This window comes from Typopeltis vanoorti, chromosome 3 (genome assembly GCF_054136105.1).
Source record: "Typopeltis vanoorti isolate ZY-2024b chromosome 3, IOZ_Tvanoo_1.0, whole genome shotgun sequence".
Lineage (NCBI taxonomy): Eukaryota > Metazoa > Arthropoda > Arachnida > Uropygi > Thelyphonidae > Typopeltis > Typopeltis vanoorti.
The window spans coordinates 104,743,233-104,768,852 of record NC_143551.1 but is presented as its reverse complement, the minus strand read 5'-3'; the positions used below and the strand labels follow the sequence as shown (position 1 = coordinate 104,768,852).

The 25,620-nt window shown below is 37.9% G+C and overlaps 1 protein-coding gene across 1 annotated transcript in view; it reads right to left on the bottom strand.

Annotated features, from left to right (window-relative positions):
* LOC150108438 (urocanate hydratase-like) overlaps window positions 1-25,620 on the bottom strand; it is a 286,428-nt gene that overhangs the window by 125,696 nt on the left and 135,112 nt on the right. Inside the window, exon 10 of the mRNA XM_090415848.1 lies at window positions 14,006-14,114. Coding sequence (XP_090271974.1) covers window positions 14,006-14,114 — 109 coding nt within the window. The remainder of the gene's footprint in view (window positions 1-14,005; window positions 14,115-25,620) is intronic.

Here is a 25,620-nt window from a genome sequence, read left to right as displayed (position 1 = left end):
CAATGAGATTGTCAAAGTGCCTCAAATAAGGAATGCAGTCACTGCTTAGAGCAATACAGTACTCATAACAATGTTTCATTCTTTCAGTTGGTAATAAAAACCACTGCTTCTGCAAAATCTCATAAGAGGTTTTTGGAAAAGCAGTGACAACAATAACACATCTACTTAGAGCATCTCAGACCTGCTCAATAGGATTAAGGTCAGGAGACCTGGCTAGCCAAGTCCATACATACAATAGTCTGTTCTTGAAGATATTGATCTATGAGTTTAGATTGACAAAGATGAGCATTATTGTCTTGTTGAACATGTGGCTTGCCTATTGCACTCATATATAGATGGGTGCAATAGGCAAGCCGAATGTTCAACAAGTTACATGTGCAGTTACATGTTACAAATGCAATGCTGCAACTTCTCTATAAGTTGCAGCATTGCATGCACATGCAGGTCAGTGTGTCAACCCAACGAGATGACTCCCACTGCCATCACATTATCTCAACCATAAGTGTCATCAAAAGATGACACAGCTAGTGGGATTGAATGTGATGGTATGGTGTGTTCAGGAGAGACAGGGAGAATAAAATGGGGGAGGTGTGTTATTGATGATAGCAGATGAGCTACAACCAAGGAGAATAGAAGTGGAACTGCAGGATAGAGATAAGAGCACATTTGAGGCTATTTGGTGTGAGATTGAAACTAGCAGAACAAAATATACAGTTGGGTGCTGCTATAGACCAGGTGATGGAATAGATGGTGGAGATAGTATGCATAAGCAAATAGAAGAAATGAGTGGACGGAGGGTAATTATTATGGGAGATTTCAACTATGGTAATATTGATTGGAAGGAGGAGAGGACACATGGGAGGAAGGAATTGGATTTTATGCGGTTATTAAGGGATAACTATCTGCGACAGCATGTAATAGAAAATACTAGGGGTCAGAGAGTGCTTGACCTAGTAAATGCATCTGAGAATTTGGCTGTAACGAATATGACCACGTTGCCACCAATTGGTGAGAGCGATCATAGGGTCTTGACTTGGGAGGTGGCTAAAGGTGTGGAATTTACAATTAAGACAGGGTATGGGTGTGGAATTATCAGGCTGGTAAGTATGACAAGCTTAGGAGATTGATTGGTACAGTGCCATGGCATGTAAGGGCTAGAAGTGGACAGTGCATGGGAGGTGGTTAAGAAGTGTTTGCATGAAGCAATGGCTGACTGTATACCTAGAGTTCGAATAATAAATCAAGTAGGAGTTAAATGGATGAATAACACCATTAAGCTTGAGCTGCAAAAAAAGAAACAACTATGGAGGGAATTTAAGGAGAAAGGTGACCGGCAGATACATGAAGAGTATAAAGCCTAGGTCAGAAGTGTAACGAGTGTGGTAAGAAAAGCAAAAAAGGATTACGAAAGAACATTGGCCCTGTTGGGCTAAAGACAATTCTAAACAGTTTTTTCGATATGTTGCAAGTAAAAGAAAAAATGTATATGGCAGAATGATTTTAAAGAATGCCGATGGTAGGGAAGTAACCGAATCAGTTGATATAGTTGAATTGCTGAGCGAGCACTTTGCAAGAGTATATCATCCAGGTGGTGACATTGCAGAAATGAATGAACCAAAAGCTTATACAGGAATTGTGTATAAGCTTGTTTCTCTTGCTCTCATTTCAAGCAACCCACTCTCAATGTCAATACATTTCTCTCAATCTACTCACATATGCTTCAACATCTGTTCATTCCAGTCTCCTAATCTCTTCTCTTATGCTTGTTTCTCTTGCTCTCATTTCAAGCAACCCACTCTCAATGTCAATACATCTGTGTCAATACATCAATACAAAACCTCAATGTCAATACATCTGTGGGATTGGATGGTATACCAGCTCGTGTCGTACAAGAAGCAGCTAAAGAATTGTCAGTACCCTTGACCATTTTGTTTAATCTGAGTCTCAGGTCTGGGTTAGTCCCGAGGGGGTGGAAAGAGGGGGAAAATAGTTCCGCTGCATAAAGGAGGTTCCAAGACTGCTGTTGTAAATTACCGACCAATTAGCATATCAGGAATCATTGTCAAGATCTTTGAGAAACTAGTCAAGAGAAGAATACAGGATTGGGTAGATGAAAATGGGATACTGTATGGGGGACAACATGGTTTTGTGAAGGGTAGATCATGCCTCGGTATTTTGCTCACATTTTATAATACAGTAATGACTGAACTGGATAAGGGTAATGGGCTTTCAGTGATTCTGCTGGACCTTGCCGCCTTTGACAGGATATCACATGGAACTTTAATCAGTAAACTGGAGCAGATGGGGATGGATATAGGGTTGGTGAGATGGATAGGAGGGTGGTTGATGGAGAGATACCAGAGAGTGGTTTATTCAGGAGTGGAGTCCAAAAGACGGCTTGTGACTAGTAGTGTGCCGCAGGGTTCTGTTCTTGGACCACTACTTTTCAATTTGTTCATTAACGATATAGGAAAGGATGTGAGAGGAAGTGTTCACTTGTTTGCTGATGATGCAAAGTCGGGTAGACCAATTGTGAGTGCACAGGATGTCAAAATTTTGCAGGATGATTTGGATAGTTTGGAGTGCTGGGCTAATGAGAATGGATGTCAATTTAATGTGGCAAAGTGTAAGGTTATGCATTTTGGAGTGAAAAGATTAGCAGCAGTATATTACATTGGGGGGATCCATACTCCAGGAGAGTGATGAGGCCAGGGATTTGGGAGTGTTGGTGGATAGGGAGTTGAAGTTTAGTGGGGCACATTGCAAAAGTGGCTAAAATAGCTCATCAAATCACTTGGTTACTGAAAAATACTTTAACAAGCAGAGACAAACAAGTTATTGTTCCTCTATATCGAGCCCTGATAAGATCCCATCTGGACTATTGTGCCCAGATATGGGCGCCAGGGTTTCTTCTTGATGGGGAGGAGGTGGAGAGGATCCAGAGACGAGTGACCAAGATGGTGGCAGGTCTGTGGAATGAACCTTATGAGAACAGATTGAAGATTTGTGGGTTGCAAAAATTGGTTGATAGGCAGAAATGGGGTGATATTTGAAGCTCTCCATAATAATTATTCTACCTGCAATCATAATTTGCTGATGCATGTCTTCAACATTATCCCCATACCCACCCCCTCCCTCCCACCCCTGGCCTACAGCAGCAACTAACAATACATTTTGTCTGATTAGTCTCTATCTCGCATACCACATTGCTTCGAATGAACTGCCACCTACACACCTGTCTTCCTAATTTCTGACTCTTTTAACTACATTTCATCTGCTATCATCAGAACTATCCCCCCCCCAGGACTATCTTCTCTATCCTCCCTTAAAACACTACATATTCCCATGTTCTATTGCTGTAACTGCATCATCTGTTGTCAGCCGAGTTTCAATAATGCCTATAACTTTTGGCAAAGTTGCACCAACTAATTCCAAAAACTCCTTCCATTTATTCTTGATGGCTTCTAGAATTAGTATACATAAAATGTAGCATCCTCTTAATGGGATAATCAACACAACTTTTACATGTTGTGTTGATTATCCCATTTGATTCTGTCACTTGAGAGACTAAATTCTGCATTTTTCCATTCTCACAATCATTTGCTTCATGAGTGCCTACACACATGCACACACTAATAGCTTTACTTTTCCTGACTTTGCACTTCCATGCTCTGAACAAATCTTCTAGACACCTCACTTTTAATCCATTTAAGTACAGTACATTAGCATTAATAAGTCCTTCCATCAATCCAATTCAATGCATATGTCTAGAAAATCCACACCATTCTTTCTGCAGAACTTGTGGTATTGATTCATTTGCAGTCACTTCCTTCATTGTCCTCCTCAATATATCCATCATCTCATCCACTTTTCCACCTCATTAAATTGCCATAGTCACACTGTCTGTCATTCCTCTGACATTCTATTTTGCACTTCATGGATCATCAAATCTCCATTCATGGTATGAGAATGCAGAACACGCTATCACCGACTATCTTTCCTTTTTAGTCTTCTGTCATACAACCTCAAGCATTAACCTCAGATCTCTCACTACCTGATTCACACTGCCTCTCAAGTCATTCATACCCATCATCTCATCCACTTTTCCACCTCACTAAACTGCCATAGTCATATTGTCTGTCATTCCTCTGACATTCTATTTTGCACCTCATGGATCATCAAATCTCCATACATTACACCTCTTACCACTCTGTTCCTTCCATGCTCACTTGCATCTCTCAATCTTTCCATCTCCCCCCCCCCCACCAACACTTCCTTTCTTTGCACACCTGCTTTCCTGTTATCTCTCCATCCATAGTTCCTACACTGTCTCACCTTCCTCTCTTTCTCTCTCTTCCCCTGGTTCTCCCATTCTATCATTCCCATAACTCTCTCTCTCTCTCTCTCGCTCTCTTTCTCTCAATCTACTCACATATGCTTCAACATCTGTTCATTCCAGTCTCCTAATCTCTTCTCTTATGCTTGTTTCTCTTGCTCTCATTTCAAGCAACCCACTCTCACTCAACTTTCACCCTCCCAATCAATACTATCTTTGAAATATACTACACTCCCTAATTTTATTTTATATTCTTATTCACATGATGCTCATCTTCCTCACCCTCAATTGCACTACTTGTCTCTCTCTCTCTCGGCATTCACTCATTTTGGACATAATGCTGCTGAAGCCCATTACGTTAATTGCTATATCACTAACCTCTTTCCATTTTCTACATTTTAAGCAAACATACACTTCCCAGTCGCTCACCTACTATATTTATAACTACCAGGATGCAAACATGTTGCAATTACTACATACCACAAAATCTTGTAGTAGATCTGTAAAATGTAGTCCTTAAATGGTGGTAGGCTAAGCAATAACATATCTCCAACTGAATTGGGATCATTCAAACAATTTCAAATATTCAAAGAAGGGTCAAAGCCAAATAACTGGAAGGAGACCTCCACATCACATTTAAGAATGCAGAGACTGGGACTTCTGACCTAATGTCCAATCCTCACCTTAACATGGTGCACCTCATTAATAGGTATTCACTGGCCACTGTATGAATGAAGATGGGCTGGCAATTTGAGACTTAGTTGACCAAACTGTACTCTCTACTGGCTTAAACCACAAATAATATCATGATGAAACATTGAAATTTCATGCCAGATGGGGTATCACCTGGATAAACAAGGCTCCCACTGTTTTCTTCAGCGAACCAGGGTGAGCAGTGAAAAGTCATCTCTAGAACAGACTCAATCTCAGCATTTACAGAAAGAACAAATCCAACATCAGAAGAACTGAAGATAGTAACCATCAATATAAAGAGTGTTAATGGAAAGAAATCGTGTTGCAGAAGAACTGAAAAGTACTGTTCACATGGTACTTTTCCAATACTGGAAAAGTACCATGTGAACTTAACTGGCATCTGAAACAAAGAAGACAAAAATGGGTGACATCCTACTAAATAATAAATATAGGATGTTATATTTGGTTAATAATAATTAGGAAAAGGAAGGAGTATTATTATTTCATTCAATACCACACATGAAGATAAACTTCTTGATTGGAAGGAAGTATTAAGCAGAATTAAGAGGGCAAACTTCAAAATGGAGAAATGGCTGATGAAACTGATTTGTGCCTATGGACCCAGGGAAGATTTACCTAAGGAGGAGGTGAAGGAATTTTTTGAGTAAGTAGAGCAGGCAGCTGATATAAAGAAAATGTGGAGATCTGAACAGCAGAATAGGAAGTGAATCTCATAATGTATACAGAAATGTTTTTAGAAAATCTGAAGAAAAGGATAAGGTTACTAACAATGGTAAGTACCTGCTGGATTTCTGCTAAGGATATGTACCAGGCACCACTAACACAATGTTCCAACATAAAGATGTGCACAAGTTCATGTGAAGAGAAGACACAAGAAAAGAAAATCCTTATTGACTATGTTATTGTTCATAGTGATATCTTCATGCTGGTTTAGGATAGAGGAGTGCATAGAGAATTTGAAATTGGAAGTGGCCATCACTTAGTTTTAAGCAGGATAAAACTGAATATCACATTGAAAAGACCACTATGTAAAAAAGGTTCTAAAAAGAATTAAAGTTGAGCAGCTTTTACAAGTAAACTGCAGACTAGACTACATAAACATTATTGAAGAAAGAATGAAACAGTTCAAAAAACAAGAACCAAACCAAGGCATCTTAGTGGAAAACTCAGAAAAAAAAAAATTCATTGATTCAGCTAAGTTGACATGTGATGAAGTTGTCTGCAAGGATAAAAAAATAAGAACACCATGGTGGACACAAGAAGTTAAAGAAGCAGTTCTGGACAAGAAGAAAGCATACCAAAAATTCCTAACAAATAAGTCGGCAAGTGCTCTAAAAGATCAACTTCGGGAAGTTTCATGGAGGGAGGAATTGGAAGGCCGGGATATCATTAGTGCGTGGGAAATTGTGAAAGAATATTTGTTAGCAGCAATGGTAAGTTGTATACCACGAGTGAAGAAGAGGACACAATTTGGAGTAAAGTGGATGACAAACAATATTAAACAGGAATTGCATGCGAAAAAGAGGCTATGGAAGAGATATAGGGAGACAGGTGAAGAGAAGATGCATGAAGAATATAAGACACAGGCCAGAAGAGTGACTAGTGTGGTAAGGAAAGCGAAACTGGAATATGAGAAAAGATTGGCCCTAAGATCCAAAGAAAATCCTAGGGAATTTTTTAGCTATGTGGCCAGTAGGAGGAGAAATGACTGTGGAAGAAAGATATTGTGGGATAAAAATGGGAATAGAGTGACTGAATGCAGAGGACAGAGTGGAATTGTTCAATGAACACTTTATTGAAGTATTTCATCCTAGAGGAGTCAGTTTTAATGCTAGAGGGATAGGGCTGGTTTGAGGTTTAGAGATACAGGAAGAGAGAGTGTTTCAGATACTGAGTACTCTGGATGTCAGTAAAGCTTTGGGACGGGATGGTATTTCACCACGAGTTTTGAGAGAATGTGCTAGGGAACTAACAGTCCCTTTAACCTGGCTTTTCAATGAAAGTCTGACTACAGGAAAGGTGCCTAGGGAATGGAAGGAGGGTAAGATAGAGCCATTGCATAAGGGCGTAACAGACTGGAAGTGTCTAATTATAGGCCAGTCTGTGTGTCATCAGTAGTTGTTAAGATCTTGGAGAAAGTAGTGAGGGACCGTATACAGCATTGAGCAGATGAGGGTAATGTTATCTCTAAGAGTCAACATGGATTTGTGAGGGGGGGGCACTCTTGTTTTAGCAATACGCTAGCCTTTTATAATAAAGTTACAAGAACATTAGATGAGGGAAAGGCATATACTGCAATTTTCTTAGGCTTAGCAAAGGCATTTGACAGGGTGCCACATGATAAGCTGATATTTAAGTTGCAGCACATGGGTCTGGATGTCAGGTTGGTGAACTGGATTCAGGATTGGCTGTCCGATAGGTGTCAGAGTTGTGTATAATGGGGCAGTTTCAAGGAGGCAGAAGTTTACAAATAGAGTCCCACAGGGCTCAGTACTGGGACCTATATTATTTAACCTTTGTATCAACATTGTCAGTGAATTGCAGGGGGGGGGGTTGATATTCAGTTGTTTGCAGAGGATATGAAGCTGGGAAAGGTTATTAGTAATAGTGCAGATGTGGTAGCCCTGCAAGAGGATTTGAATAAACTAGATAGATGGGCAAATGAATGGGAGGAGTTGTACTGGCGGAAGTAGGGAAGACAAGAGATCTGGGGTTGATGATTGATAGAAACCTGAAATTTAGGGGACATATTGCAAAGGTGGTGAAGGTAACACAGAGGATTGCTGCAATTATGAGAAGGACACTGACCTGCAGAGATAAAAAGGTTATCATTCCGTTGTATAAGTCTATGAGCAGATCACACTTAGACTATTGTTCTCAGATTTGGTCTCCAGGGTTACAGAGATGGTTACAGGGTTGACACTGGGGAGTTCTTTTGCTTGGTTGAACAGCGGGAAGGAGTGATGACAAGAGGCCATCCCTGGAAGTTACGAAAGGAAACTGTGAGCAAGAGGGTGAGGAGTGATTTCTTTGCATGGAGAGTGGCTGAACCGTGGAATGCATTGCCTGATGGAGTGGTGAGAGTGAGAACTGTCAATGAGTTTAAGGAGTGGTATGATAGACTTTGTGTTTCTTAGGGGGAGGACCTCCCCTCAATGAGTCTTAACAGACTTTATGTTCTTAGGAAGGACTCCCACGATGAGTCTTTTGACTTCATGGAGACCTGAATAATAATAATAATAATAATAATAATAATACAGAGAAATATGTAAGGAGCTAAGATATGTGTGAAAGTAGCTAAATAATATAAAATTTTCAAGAGAAATGCAAACAGGAGAACATATCAATACTTGAGGTAGAAAAGGCTGTCAAAAACTTGAAATGTGGAAAGGCAGCTGGAGTAGATTATATTTGACTAGAAATACTCCAATATCGAGATATAAAAGTTTTGCAATAGCTAACACTGCATAATTCAAAGGACCTGGTCAGAAAGGGTTCCACATGAATTCCACATGAATGGATAAAACTCTCATAATTCCTATCTATAAAAAAAAGAGAATACAGCTGAATGTGAAAATTACAGAAGAATTTTTCTACTAAGTGTTCCATGTAAGATTTATGCAAGCATACCTGTAAAGATGATGAGAACAATGGAAGAGAAACTGGGAGAACAAGCTGGATCCTTGCCAAATAGAGGTTTGTCATGATCAGATTTTCATTTTATGACAAACAGTTCAGAAATCATGGGAATATGATAAGGATTTGTACTTGAGTTTTGTAGATATGGGAAAGGCATATCACAATGTGCCCAGAGAAAAGCTTTTCAAACCACTATAATTATATAGGATAAAATCAACATTACGCAGGTAATACATAGTCTGTATTTAATTGGTAAGTCTGCAATTAGAATTGAAGAGAATACAGGAAGATGGTTTGATGTAAAATCAGGAGTAAGATAAGGATGCACATTACTTCCACTCTTATTCAGTATCTATATGGATCACATAAAAGAAAGTGGAATTAAACCTGATATTAGAATTGGAGATAAAAACTTAGCTCTTTGCTTTATGCAGATAATGAACTTCTAAATATACCTAGTGCAAGTCTGTAGGATTCTCTAACTAAATTGAATAACAGCTGTAACAAATTTGGCATGAAAAATCAGCAATAAAAAAATCAAAAGTATAAAAATATGCAGGAACATAGAAAACTTCAGCTGCATTCTCAGTGGAGGGCCTATAGAACAAATAAAATATTTCAGCAATTTAGGCACAGTTTTTAGTGAGGATGGCAAGTTAAATTTGGAAATAGACAACAGAATAAGCAAAGCTGGTATAGTTGGGAGTCAGCTAATTAAATTTATATGGAATAAGATAGAAATTAGCCAAAACATTAAACTAGCAGTATACAAGGCAGTGTTCTTTTAAAGTTATGGATCTGAGAGTTGGGTCAGAAATAAAGCACTTGATCAAAAATTAGAGAACTACAGATATGAGAGTCCTTAGAAAAATTAGAGACCTGAACAGATGGCATCAATGGTGCAATCATATTAAAATTTAAGACATTAGAAACTTAACATTGTCTGCATTCAAGAATGTGTGAGCAGGATATTCTAATGTGGTATAGTCACTTAAGTCAAAGTCTCAGCTCTGTGTTAATCCTGAGGGGGGGGGGGGGTGGAAAGAGTGGAAAATAGTTCCATTGTATAAAGAAGGCTCCATGACTCATGTAGCAAATTACCGATCAATCAGAATATCAGGAGTTGCCAAAGTATTGGAGAAGTTGGTCAAGAGCAAAATACAGGAATGGATAGATGGAAATGGGAAACTGTATGGGGGAGCAGCATGGTTTTGTGAAGGGTAGGTCATGCCTCAGTAACTTGCTCAGGTTTTTATAATACAGTGACAGCTGAGTTAGATAAAGGTAATGTGTTTACAGTGATACTGCTGGACTTTGATAAGACCTTTGATAGGATACCACATGGAATTCTAATAACTGCAGCACATGGGGACAGATATAGGGTTGGTGAGATGGATGGGAGGGTGGTTAATGGAGAGATATCAGAGAGCAGTTTATTCAGGAGAAGAGCTCTGTCAGTATAGATGAAGTCCTTTGGTCAGAAAGACCTGGGTTCAATTCCTGTCCATAACATGAGGAACCTTTATCTGTTCTCTTTCAACTTAAGGTGAGTTAGCCAGTCTCATAGAAGTGGAGGACTTTTTCTCCTGCAAACTCAGGTTTTTTTGTCCCTCAAAAACAGACAACCGGCCCATAGAACACACGCAATTTACAGACAAGAATATTTTGGCATAGGGATAAACTGCATTGTCCTTGTATTACAGTAAAGAAATCCGAGGATACCTGGAAGGCTATGGGTGCTTGAGTGCCTGTTAAAGCCACTGATGGATGGAGAGTCCAAAAGAAGGCCTGTGATTAGTGGCTTGCTGCAGGGTTCTGTTCTTGGACCGCTACTGTTTAATTTGTTCATTAACGATATAGGAAAGGATCTGAGGGGACTGTTCAGTTGTTTGCTGATGATGCAAATTTGGGTAGAGCAATAGTTAATACAGATGATGTTAAAATTTTGCAGGATGATTTGGATAGATCGGCAAACTGGGCAAAGGAGAATGGATGTCAGTTTAATGTGGCAAAGTGTAAGGTTATGCATTTTGGGGAAAAGATTACTAGTGGTTGAAAGTTTATTTTTTACTTGATTAGACTATAATAAATTTAGTTTAATCCTTTATTCAAGTGTGAGCAAATAAAGTTTGTGCCTGAAAATATCTTCAAGACTGCGGTAAGGTAGCTACAACACTGGGCAACTCGTAGCAAACGTGGACCAAGCTAACATCACTCCTATCTCAGTATCTCCCATAATGCAAAACACATCTCCTTGCGGACATGTATAATGTTATGCATTAAGGGAAGGGCCACCACCCAGACTAGTTTTGACCTTTATTGAGGTCTCTTCAGTGGGAGCCAGGCCCAGAAGTGGAGATACCAGGCAGAAGCAATGGCGAGGTCATCTTTACCTATTGGAGTTGCCAAAATGTGTGCCACCTTTTTATTAAATTATTCTGGATTTAGAGAAAGATGTTGAAAGTTTGGAGAAAGTTTAGAGAAGATAAGCTAGGTTCAGAACTATATAAATATGCAGGAACAAGATTCAAAGGAAGATTCTTATTATTTTAAAATAAAATTTACTCAACTGGTATCCCTCCAATAGAATGGAAAAAAGCAATTGTGATTCCAACCTTTAAGAAAGGTAATAGAGATGACCCTAAAAACTATAGAGGTATCAGTATACTAAATTCATGTTACAAAATATACAGCAGAATCTTAAATAACAAACTAATGAAATATTCCGAAAACTTTATTCTAGAGGTACAAAATGGATTTAGAAAAGGACGATCATGTATAGACCCAGCCTTCTGCCTAAAATTAATAATAGAGAAAAAAAGAGAATATAACTTAGAAACACATATTGCATTTATTGACTTTGAAAAAGCATTTGACAAAGTTAAAAGAAACCTATTATTTAAATTATTAAAAGAAAGACAAATACCAAATAATATCCTAAAAGCTGTCACAAGTATATATGAAGATAATCAAATACAAATAAGATTAAATTATGAGCTATCATATACAAGACAGATAAACCAAGGGGTCCGACAGGGATGTCCCCTCTCAGCAACTCTTCTTAATATCTACTTAAATGAAATAATAATAAAATGGAGTAAAAATTTACATCAAGGAATTAAACTTTCACCTACAGTTAACTTAAACACTCTCCTCTTTGCAGACGACCAAATAATAATTACAAATTCTGAAGATAACGTACAGAAAGCTATTTTAAATCTAAATGAGATATCCAAAGATTATGGTATGATAATATCAACGGAAAAATCAAAAACTATGGCCTTTAAAGGACAAGATCCAGCAAGAACTAAAATAGTATTAGATAACAAGATCTTAGAACAGGTGAATTCATTTAACTACCTAGGATGTATGATCACTTATGAAAATGAAAAAGATATAAACATAAAAATTGCAAAATATTTAAAAATAACAGGAGTAATTAACTCTATATTTAAACCAAACCTAGTTCAAAAACAAACCAGGCTAAAAGTATACAATACATTAGCCCTACCGGTCTTAATGTATGGAAGCGAAATCTGGACAATAAAACAAAAAGACAAACAAAGATTAACAACAGTAGAAATGAAGTTTATGAGAAAAACTGCAAAGTATACCCTATTTGATCACAAAAGAAATGAAAATATTATGAAAGAATTAAACCAAGAACCAGTAATTGAAAAAATTAAAAAATATAAACATAGATGGATGGAACACGTTCAAAGAATGAAAACAGAAAGATTACCAAAACAAGCCTTAAAGTACAAGCTTAAAGTTTATTTTTCACTTGGTTAGACTATAATACATTTAGTTTAATCCTTTTTATAGTCTAACCAAGTGAAAAATAAACTTTCAACATCTTTCTCTAAATCCAGAGTAATTTAATAAAAAGGTGGCACACCTTTTGGCAACTCCTATAGGTAAAGATGACCTTGCCATTGCTTCTGCCTGGTATCTCCACTTCTGGGCCTGGCTCCCACTGAAGAGACCTCAATAAAGGTCAAAACTAGTCTGGGTAGTGGCCCTTCCCTTAATGCATAACATTATACATGTCCGCAAGGAGATGTGTTTTGCATTATGGGAGATACTGAGATAGGAGTGATGTTAGCTTGGTCCACGTTTGCTACGAGTTGCCTAGTGTTGTAGCTACCTTACCGCAGTCTTGAATATATTTTCAGGCACAAACTTTGTTTGCTCACACTTGGATAAAGGATTAAACTAAATTTATTATAATTACTAGCTGTATACCACATTGGTATACAGCTGGTAATCTTTTCACTCAACTAGGAAAATCTTTTCACCCTACTGTAGGAAATTGATGAAGACAGAGACTTGGGAGTGTTAGTGGATAGTGGATTGGGAGTGTTAGTGGATAGGGAAGACTCCATTGAGTCTTTGGACTCAATGGAGGTGCATGTATAATAATAATGAAATGATATCCACAAATTAGAAGCTGTATTCTGTATTCATGGAACTATACCAAAGGAAACAGAGGAAAGGGATCTTAGAGTTCCTGTGTGAATGATGTTGAATAAATTGAAGTTAAGTATACATACTGCAAAGGTGGTGAAGACAATTCAGTATATTGCTGCAATACTGAGAAGATCACTGACTAGCAGAGATAAAAAGGTGGTGGTACAATACTACTACCGTTTTATCTCTGCTAGTCAATGACCTTCATTTGTTGTCAAAGTTGAGTTGTTGTGATCATGAATAATCTCAATAATAATAACATTTCATAACAACATAAATGTTATCATGAAATGCATATTTTTAATGTATTTTTGTAATTATTATCTTATTTGTTATGATTTGGTTTGTCTGTAAGAAATCACAAATTGATTTGGAATAGTTAAAGGAACATTTTATTTTTCCAAACTGCTTATTATATGCATTACAATTTTTTTTTTTTTTTGGGGGGGGGGGTACCTAACATAAGATGCAAACGGATGACTTAATACATGCATTAGTCAAAAACCAATAAAATTGAGATTGTATTTTTGGAATCCACCTTTTTTAAAATCCATATTTTGCTTCTTCCCCCCTTATAAAGCCAATATTTAATTCTTTTGCTGAGTGAATGATCACTTTGAATCTTTCTGGAGGCTTTATCAGATGATATAAAATGAAACACGAATATGCTGTTTATAGCTGATAAAAATTTGAATATTACCGAAGCCTTCTTTATGATCATGGTCGATCGCATGCATTTGCTTGCCAAATATGTGTGTGGTTCATAAATAGCGAGAATAGTCTACCATAAGCAGATATAATCTGTATGCAGATTAAACTTCAAGTAAAACTGCAAAAGTAACAAACCTTGACAGGATAATATCCGCCATTAAAAGGATTATGGCAAGAAGTTTGATCTGATCCCAAATCAACTAAAAGTTCTCCAGTTTTTTCAAATTCTTTCACCATTCTCTCCCTGAACAATTATAAAAATAAAAGTTTTATAAATGCAATTATTATAAACTTAGTTTTAATATAATTATTATAAAATAAGTTTTAATACAATTATTCTAAAACAGTTTTTAGTTTAAAGTTTGCTATACAGAAAGAAAAGAGAGAGAATGTGCAAAGCATAGAGATACTGACATGATGTGACAGAATGCAATAGGGAGATACTGAGAGAAGAAGTGGAGCATACAAAAATGAGTTTAGAAGCATAAAAGAAGAAATTGAGACTGGAAAGGCCAACTGATGTGAATCAAACAAGACAGGAAGTGAGACAGAGGAGTACCAAGAGAGGAAGGCAAGATAATGCAGGAAACTAAGGATGAAAAGATGATAGAATGGCAATACAGAGTTTGAGGAGCAAGAAATGTTGAGGCAGTTGAGTTTGGCATTTGCAAAATGAGTGATCATTATGGGAAATTTTAACTACAGCAGCATAAATTGGGAAGAGGAAACAGCATGTAATAGAAGTAGTAGTATTAGTAAGGGAATGGAATTTCTAGAATTCTTAAAGGAGGAAATGGCTTGGGCAATATTTAATAGAAGAAACATGAAGTTCAAAGAGTTCTGGATTTCATCCCTGTATCAGAGGACCTGATTATAACTCAATATCACATGGTCACATCCCTGGAGGGAGTGACCATGTTGTCTTGACTTGGGGGGGTTGATAATCTCAGAAATCAGCTTGGGACAGTCCCATAGGCAGAAGAATTGGAAGAGTGAGATATTACCAGAGCATAGAAACTAGTAAGGAAATATTTATTAGCAGTACTGGAAATTTGTATACCTAAGTGAAAAGCAGAATAATGATATCAAACAGGAACTGCAGGTGAAAAGAATTGTGGAAAAAAGCTTAAGGAGAGGGCTGGAGAGCAGTTGTATGAGGAATATAAGATTCAGGCTAGGAACATGACTAGCATGGTAAGGAAGGCAAAACTTTAAAGAGATTAGTGCAGTATCCAAGGAAAATCTGAAGGAATTCTTTCATTATGTGGTCAGTAGTAGGAGAATTGATTGAGGAAGGATGATATTGTTAGATGAAAATGGGAGTAGAGTGACTGATAGGGAAGAAATAGAAGGAGTTGTTTAATGATCATTCTAATGAAGTACTTCTCCTGGAAAACAGTGTTTTATTACTAGAGGAATGGGGAAGATTCAAAGTTTAGAGTCCATAAGGAAAGTGTGTCACAAATACTAAGTTCTTTGAATGTCTATAAGGTTTTAGAGAATGTGCTAAGTAACTAACAGCTCTGCTGACTTGGGCTTTCAATTAGAGTCTGTTATGGGAAAAATGCCCAAGCTGTGTAAGGAGGGTAAGACAATCCCATTGAATAAATGCGGTGGTAGAATGGAAGTATCAAACTATATGCCAGTTTGTATAACAACTACAGAAGAAAGTTAAGATTTTGGAGAAATTAATGAGAGATTAGATACAGCATTGGACAATGAGGGTAATGTTATCTGTGAGAGTCAGCATGGATATATTAACAGTGCTCTTGTTTTTAGTAACCTAATTGCCTTTCATGATAAAATAAGAATAGCAGTTTGATGAGGGAAAGGTACATACTGCCTTTTTCTTTCTTTCTTTCTTTCTCTCTCTTTTTTTTTTTTTTTTTTTTTTGCAAAGGCATTTGACAGGGGTGTCACACAATAAGCTACTAATTAAGTTACAGCATATGGTTTAGATATCAAGTTAGTGAACTGGATTGGCTGTCTGATAGGTATCAGACAGCCATGAAGAGTTATTAGTAATAGTGCCAATGTGGAAGCCCTTCAGAAGGATTTGAATATGCTGGACAGATGGGCATATGAATGGGGGATCTCAGTTTAATTGAACTAAATGTAGTCTTGAAGTTTGAAAGTTGGCAAATCTCATTCTATTCATCAATGTGAAGCTGAAAAATATTACGTTTAGGGGACATGTCACAAAGTTGGTGAAGGTTACTCAGAAGATTGCTAATACTAATGAGAAGGGCGCTGACCATCAGAGATAGAAGAGCTGTGGTTTCATTGTATAAAGCCCTGATAGCAGATCACATCTGGACTACTGTGCTCAGATTTGGTCACTAAAATTTAAAGAGGACAAATTAACCTTGGAGTGAGTGCAGAGATGGATAACAAAACTGAAAATGATATCAGGACTGTACAATATTAACTATGAGGATAGACTGAGGGCATGCAGACTGCAGAGTTTGGTCAACAGAAGGAGAGGTGATATGATTAAAGCATTTAAACTGTTGAGGGATAGTTACAAGACTGACACTGAGCAGTTCTTTCATATCAAGAGAAAGGAGGAAGTTATGAATGGAGGTTGTGTGTAAGAGGGGTGAAGAGTGGCATTTTTGCATTGAGAGTGGTTGGACCGAGGAATGCATTGCCTGATAAGATAGTGAGAGCAAGAACAATGAGTTTAAGGAATGGCATGATGGACTGTGTTTTTAAGGATGAATCTCTGACGATGAGATGTGCGATTCCATGGAAGCCTTGAACAATAATAATATAATGATAGGCATATTTGCATATAGTACAGGATTCTGTAGCATGCTTAACCTGCACTATGCATGCTTCCCATCATTTAAAAAAGATGGGAAGTAAGATATAAGTGAGTCCAATATATGCATAAAATATAGAGTGGGAGGAGTTGGCTAATCTCAATATAGGTATCTCAGAAATCTCAGGTTTCAGTGGCACTGATAGTACTGAAGGAAACGTATGCTTGCTGGGATAGAGTTACAAGGTGCATGATCGAGAGGGAAGAAGGTGATCATCAAGGGGGGGCAATGAATGATATAGGTAGTGTGACTGGAGACATGACAGATCTCAAGAATTATGTCAAATGTATCAATACCAAGTTTGGATAGGCAGAGAGAGAAAGAAAATTAGTTCACTCATGTGAAGGAAGAAATCAGAAGATATGAAAGGCAGACTGATGCGAAACAGACAAGAAGCAAGAGAGAAAGTTCTGGGAATGAGAGAGAAATTAGCAAACTAGGAAAAGAGAGGGGAGAAAAAGTCAATAGAGTACAGGAGCAAAAGGAACACAGCAGCAATAACAAATAGTATGATGGCAAGAATGCATCAAAGAAGAGGTCTGGAATATGTAGATGATGCTTGTATATGCAAGAGACAGGCTGATTTGAACATGGAAGAGTGTAGGCATCTGAGAGATTGTTGTTCTGAGGGCAAGCGAGTGTGTTAGGGCAGGAAACTAGAGATGCCAGGGCATATGGTAGCAGCAGTGGCTTCTTGTAAGGATGGTCAGTTGGAAGTTGGAAAGATGTATGGTATATTGCAGAGTCAAGAAAAGTCTTGAGGGAATAATAATAGGTACAGAAATAGTGAGAATCCATTGATATTTCTTTATACAAATGCAAGGAGTATTAGGAATAAAGGAAGTGAATTAGTGGCATTAATAGCCTCAACCTGTCTTAAGATTACTGGAATCAGTGAAACATTGTTGACTGAAGATGATGTCCTGACAGAAATAGAAGTACAATAGTATAGCATATTTCAGCAAGAAAGGAAGGATGTAGTAGAGTGTAGTAGAAATGGTGTAGTATAGTGTTACTTAGGATAAGGGATGAGATGAGTTGAGTCCTCTCAGAATTTGGAAGGAAATAGTCCTAATAGTTTTCAAAGTGTATGGCATAAGGAAGAGGTGTGCAGGACAAATTATTTATGGGACGGTGCTGTAGGCTAGAGAACACAAAGAATAATGATCAGGAAATCTTCAGGCAGAACACGTTGGTCTTTGGTGAGTGCAAAGTGAATGATCATTATGAGGGATTGCAACTACAGCAGTATAAATTGGACGGAGGAACAGTATACAGTAGTGAGGGAATGGAATTTCTGGAATTCTTGAAGGACAAATATCTCAGGCAACATGTAGTGGAGGAAACATGAGGATCAAGAATTTTAGATTTGGTACCTGCATCAGAGGAGCTGAGTGTGAAAGTGATCATGCAATCCTAACCTGGAGACTGAAGAAATATATAGAAGTCAAGGTAAAAGGAATTTATGTAGGATTATAAGCAGTGGTGTGTTGGTAAATTTTTAACGACCGGTTCACTTTATGAAAAATTTGATTCTTCACAAAGTTCTATTGTATCTTCAGATGTCTTTGTTTCTGCTTCTTCAAATTTTGTACTTTTAATGTTTAAGAAGTTTCGTTCTATTTCATTTTTTCAACTAACGGCTATCCGCTTTTTTGACCGCAAAACTCTAACCCTGATTAAAATTATTTTAATTATTAAAAAAAAAGAAAAAACCAAAATAGAAACATATATTAAAGAAAATTTTCCTATATTACCTACAACTTACCTATTATCAAATGAAATCCTGAACAAAAGAAATGTAACACTAATATTACCACTCATAGTCGATCAAATGACCAGAGACTGTAGCAGTCACGACAAATTTTTGTATTTATCGATAGTGCAATAATGTTGCATTTCCAAGAACTTAATGTTGCAAGTTCTGGGAAATTTGTCGAAAAAGAAGGCATTATTGTTTATTCAAATACCCAGTTTGGGAGTTTTGATAACGTGTTTGTGTTTTAATGAATACAGACAATCGTTTAGTAAATAAAATCGTTTCCAAATTCCCGTTCGTAAATTGAGTTTGTGTTTTGTGAATTCTCCTTTATGCATTTATTTTTGATAATAATAATATATGTAAGTGTTTATTATACAATTTCAAAATATTTATGATAAAAAGTATATATCACCATTCATCATCTATCCTTTAATCTTCTTCTTCTATTACGCGTTATTCCCACTTCCCATGCAGGGTCCGCGTGTTACTTTAGATGCGACTTCTTGTTAGTACTGCTCCCAACCGACCTGTCGCCTGGTCTGCCGCTGGGGGGGAATATATTTTTGACTGTAGAGGCGCATGTTCATGGGGCCGGTTTGCCTGTTTGCGGGATATGAAAAACGCCAGATAAACTGGCTGAAAAAAACCTTACTGACCGCGCCCAAGACCGGCTAACTTGGCTATGCCTGAGGAAGATCCTCAAATTCCTCACGTCTACAACGGGAATCGAACCTGGGACACTCCTTCCCCAGGCATATGGTTGCGAAGCGCAAAGCCACTAGGCTAACCGCGCGGTTATCATCTATCCTTTAATAAAGAATTTTAATAACCAGCTCACCCGACTTAAAAACATTAACAACCGGCTCGCTAAATTTGAAAAATTTTAACAACCGGCTCACACTTTAATCACGAGCCGGTGCGAGCCAGTCCCAACACACCACTGATTATAAGGCAGACAAGCATAATAATCTTAGGGCAGTTTGATGGATAGAAGAATTGGAAGGGAGAGAGAGAGAGAGAGAGAGAGAGAAAGAGAGATGGAAGCAGTGCATGGGGCTAGCAAAGAAATAATATTTATCAACAGCAATGGCAAATTGCATTCCCTCATGGCTGTCAGATCTAGTTGTTTATATTGTGCTTTTCCATGTGAGATAACCACCATAAATTTGAATTTAAATATATCTTGAGGGAAATGGGACTTTATCAAATCAAATTACTCAAATTTAGTACATGCTGGTTACAGTACACTCATGCAGCATGTTCACATTCACCACACTCTCAGGCAACACATTTAGCTAACCAGCCACTCTCCATGCAAAGAATCTTTTCCTCACTCTTTGGCTTACACTCTCCTTATATAGTTTCCAGAGATGGCCTCTTGTTCTATTCTCCCTCTCCTATTCAATGAAAAATTTGTTCCACATTAACCTGGTAACAAACCCTAATCAACTAATATTGACTCAATCATATCCCCTCTCCACTTCCTATTCACAAAGCTTGGAAAATTGCATTCTCTTAATCTGTCTTCATACCCCACATTCCAAAGACCAGTTGTCATTCTTCATGAACTTTCTCCAGACCCTTACTAACATACCCTCATCATCAGTGGTGAGCTATGGAAATTTTAACAAAGGGCTCGTATCATTGAGCAAAAAAAAAAAGCCGTATTTCACACAAAACCTTTTATTAATATAGCTTGTGTACAAATTCCAATCAAAAAGTATGAGAGGACAATCAACCTCTAAAGGCCATCATTTTTAAACAAATATTTCATGATCTAAACATGAAATATAAACATTGTGTGCTACCGGTTTTATTAGTGTGCGGGGGATTTTTTTTGCCAAAACTTAATTACGAAATCGTTATTATTAGACTTAGTAACCTGCAAAAAATGGCGGCAGCATTGTCATTCCATGACTTTAATTTAGATTTCAGTTGTTTCGTTAAGTGTGAGCTCTGTTATACGTATTCTTTCGATTACATAAATGATTTGTGGATATTTGGTGAGGATGGAAGGAGGGTGTGTGTGACCTGAACGAGGAATTGATGAATGCAAATATGAAATTGATGACAGAAAATGTTAGTAGTGAAATTGTCACGGGGAAAATGAGCGCACGCTTGAAAGAGAGGCAAAAAATGGTAAAAAATCAATAAAAAAGAGAAAAAGAGCGATTTGAAAATCATAATGGATGTTAAAAGGGACGAAAGTGAGGTGAGAGTGGTGGAAGGAAACGAAATTGAGAGAACGAATGAAACTAGAAATGGAGTGACGCAGAAATCGAAAGTAAAAAAAATCAAAAGAATGGATGATGATAGCGAAAAAAGAATGAATGACAGTGAAAGTTCGATGCATGACAGTGAAAGTTCGATGCATGTTGGACTGAAAGTACAGAAACAGAGAAAGATAAATGAGTGTGGAAATGGGAAGAATGATAGCGAAAGTTGGACGCATGTTGGACCGAAAGTACGGAAACAAAGAAGGATGAATGCGAGTGAAAGTGAGAAGAGGGGAATCGAGAGTTAGAAAGATTGAATGATAGAGAGAATGTGTCGCAAGATTCAGAAGTTGAAATGGATTGGATGAGTCAAGAAATGAAATGGATGCGGAATGAAATTAAGAAATTTGGGTAAAAATTATTAAAATAAATAATGAATAATGATAGCATGAAAGAGTTAATGAAAGATGAGCCAGTGGCGTTGTATGGTGACTCCATTATTAAAGGTGTGCCGGAGGATAAAATGCACAAGGTATGTTTTCCAGGCGCTAAAATGAGTAGAATGATTGAGGTAGGAGCAAGTAAAAGAGTTAATAGTATTATTAGGTACGAATGATTTGAGAGAGGACAAAGAGTGTGTCAGAATGGATATCAGGAGGCTGTTTAGAAGGATAAAAGGGTAGTTAGCATGTTGCCTAGGTATAACTGTGGTGAAATGAGGCGGAGAGCAAGAATTATGAATGATATGCTGGCTGAAATGTGTGAGGAGATGGGAGTACAGTTTGTAAATATGTGGAATGAGTTTGAGGGATGAAGTGAGCTATATGGGAGCGATGGACTGCATTTGAGTGGTTATGGTGTGAGTCACTTGGAGAGACTGCTGCTGGAAGGTAGAAAAGTGAATAGAGAGAATGAATCAGATTGAGTGAGAAGTGATGTGGAAGAGCAGGAGAGTAAGACAGGAGAGATTGAAGAGGTGGTTATGAATGGGGAAGTGAGTGGTATGAGTATAGAAAATGAGAGAATGGGTGTGCAAGAGGAGCAGGGAAACGGGGAGGCTCAGGGTGGACAGGGGCACACAGCATGAGAAAGGTGGATGCTCCAAGAGGAGGTGAGCATGTGTAGGCAGGAAAGGTATGGGATGACCAGGGATCAAGAGGAAACAGTTGGAATTGAAAAGAGTTTTAAAATGAAGAAGCAGAAAGGGAAATGACCCCAGATGAGCATGGAGAGATCACGTTGAGTGAGTGGTATCAGTGGAACTAGCTGTAGATCCAGAAATGAGCTGTTGTGTTTGTATACAAATGCTAGAAGTATAAGAAACAAGACAGATGAAATGGTTGTACTAATTGCATCTGTTCACCCAAAAATTGTCGGAATAACTGAGATATGGTTGGAAGAGGATGACATCCTGACAGGATTAGAGATGGAAGGGTATGATGTGTTTCGTGAGGACAGAGGGGATAAAAAGGGAAGGGGGGGGGGAGTGCTATTGATGATAGAGAAAGAGTTATGTCCATATAAAGTAGAGATACAAGAGGGAAATAGTGCCAGTGGTTTTGAGGCAGTATGGTGTGAGATAGAGATGAATGGAATCAAATACTTGGTTGGATGTTGTTATAGACCAGGTAATGTGGATGATGGTGATAATGAAATATACAATCAAATTAGCCAAGTAAATAAGAAAAGGGTGATCATTATGGGTGATTTTAATTATGGCAATATAGACTGGAATGATGACATAGCAACTGGAAGTAAAGAAAATGAGTTTCTTGATTTTTTGAGGGATAACTCCTCTGACAGTATGTAACAGAAGACACGTGAGGATCGAGGGTCTTGGATTTGGTCATCTCATCAGAGGATGTAATTATAAATGAGGTGTCAAATCATCCACCAATTGGTGAGAGTGACCATGAGGTGATTACCTGGGTGGTTGCCAGCAGTGCAAAGACCTCTGTGAGAAAAGGGTATATGTGGAACTACAAGGTGGGGTGATTATGAAGAGCTCAGGAGACAGCTTGCGGGTGTAGCGTGGAATGAGGCGTTAGCTGGAAAAGAGATCAATGCAGCTTGGGGGATTTTCAAAAACTGTTTAGTAGATGCAATGTCTAATGTATTCTAAGGGTGAGAAGGTTAAATAAGGTGGGTGTGAGATGGATGAATAAAGAGATTAAGCATGTGATACAGAGAAAAAGGGCATTGTGGAGGCAGCATAAGAGAAGGTGAAATAACCAATTCCATGAGGTCTACAAAGACCAAGCAAGGACTTGGTTGGTGAGGGTAGCTAAAGAGAGGTATGAACAGCAGTTGGCTAATGAAGCCAAAAAAGAATCCTAAGGAATTCTTTCGATATGTAGCCAGCAAAAGAAAGAATAATTATGGAAGGATGACACTGATTGGAGAAAAAGGTATAAAGACAGCTGGTGCAGAATATGTGGTGGAGATACTTAATGAACAGTTCATAAAGATCTTTCAATCTTGTGAATGTGACTTCATGGAGGGATTGAGAGCAATTGATGATGAGGAGGAAAGACTGACTGTAAGTGAGCAAGAGGTGTATGGGGAGTTGAGTAAACTAGATGTTAATAAGGCTGTGCGACTTGATAATATATCACCACGTATTCTGAAAGAATGAGCCAGGGAGTTGACACCTGCCTTGACATATTTTTTTAATATGAGTCTTGCACTCAGTCAAGTTTCTAAGGAGTGGAAGGAAGGCAAAATTGTGTCACTTCATAAAGGAGGTGATCGAACTCAAGCATCAAACTTTAGGCCTATCTGTGTGTCAGGTGTTGTGGTTAAGTTGTTGGAGAAGCTTGTGAGAACTAGGATCCAGAGTTGGGTTGATAACAATGGTATTATATTTGATGGACAGCATGGATTTACTAAAGGGTGGTCATGTTTTAGTAATCTACTTACTTATTACAATAAAGTGACTGCTTCCTTGGACAATGGAAAAGGAATACACAGTAATATAGCTGGATTTCGCAAAGGCTTTTGATAGAGTACCTCATGATAGGTTGACAGTCAAACTAGAGCAGATGGGGTTGGATATTAGATTGGTGCATTGGATTGGAGACTGGCTATCTGATAGGTATCAACAAGTTGTGTATGGGGGAGCGATATCCAGGAAAAGGAATGTCACTAGTAGAGTGCCTCAGGGGTCTGTTTTAGGTCCATTACTGTTTAACTTGTATATTAATGATATAGGTGAAGATTTCGATGGAGATATTCAGTTGTTTGCAGATGATGCAAAGTTGGGACGAACCATGAAGTGTAGTGAAGATGTTGTGGCCTTATAGGAAGACTTGCATAGATTGAGCGATTGGGCATAGAAATGGTGATGTGAATTCAATGTTGCAGAATGTAAGGTTTTAAAATTTGGAAAACAAAGATGGGATGCAGAATTTATGCTTGGTGAGAATATATTGTTGGAGGTAGAGGAAATAAGAGATCTAGGGGTGATAGTGGATAAGGATCTAAAATTTCGGGGACATATTGCCAAAATTGTGAAGACAACACAAAGACTTCTGGGAGGACACTGAAGTGTAGAAGTAGGGAGATTCTTGTTCGGTTGTATAAGGCTTTGATTAGGCCACACATGGACTATTGGGCCCAGATTTGGTCACCGGGTTTTCAGAAGGATGAAGAGATGTTGGAAAGGGTCCAAAGGAGACTGACTAATGTAGTTTCTGACCTCTGGAATGTTGAGTATGAGGAAAGATTGAGAAGATGTAATTTGCAGAGTCTGGTGGACAGGAGGAAAAGGGGAGATATGATAGAGACCTACAAGTTGGTAAGGGGTTGTTATAGGATCAATGCTGGAGAAGTTTTATTACAGAGAATCGTGGGAGATCAGGAGAGAACCAGAGGTCATCCCTGGAAACTGTATAAAGAGGGTGTGAGTAGGGGAGTGAGAGGTAGGTTTTTTTTGTGTAGAGTTGTGAATGATTGGAATGCCTTGCCTGACAATGTGGTGTCTGCAAAGAGTTTGAATGTGTTTAAAACACGGTATGATGAGCTGTATGTATGATAAAAGGGCCTCCCAGATGAGTCTTTGACTCCATGAGGTCTTGGGGTGGTAATAATAGTAATAGTAATTATAACTTGGAGTGCTCTTTGAAAAGAACATTGCAGTTGTTGATCTGTAATATAGAGTTAAAAATCATACTATGCTCTTTTCTCATCAGATAGGTAAGTGTAGATGTTACTTATGCTCTGAGGAAAAATTTTTATTCCCGTGTGCATCATCTAAACTGTCAAGTTCATACTTGAAATGTAATGATCTGCAGTTATTTCTACTAGTATAGCTTAAAAACTATATGAATCCTGATGGATGTGTAACACATATAATGAATACTGTGGTATTTATTTTTCATTGTAACTGTTTTACAGGACAAACCCATTTCTCTTTAACAGTGGGAAGGAGCAATGACAAGGGGCCATCCCTGGAAGTTATGAAAGGAAGCTGTGAGCAAGAGGATGAGGAGTGGTTTCTTTGTGTGGAGGGTAGTTGAACCATAGAATAAACTGCCTGATAGAGTGGTGAGAGCAAGAACGGTCAATGAGTTCAAGGAGTGGTATGATAGACTTTTGTGTTTCCTAGGAAGAACCTTCCACGATGAGTCTATTGACTCCATGGAGGCCTGAATAATAATAATAATAATATTTGCACACAATCAACTGTGTTAATTTATCTTACATAAGAAAAAAATTTTTAACTATCAAAATATAATAAGAATGAAATCTTTTATAATCTTTCATAAAACATTTGATTGGCTACTGGTTTTACCATACAATTGGCTACCAGATGGGAGAATGATAAAGAGAGCGTATGCACTTATTTTATTTTCAAACTTGGGGCGCATTCGTTATAAAGGAGTTGAAACAATAATTCCAAATAATCTATATACTGCCGAATAGACTAATTTTGTTAGGTTACCATAT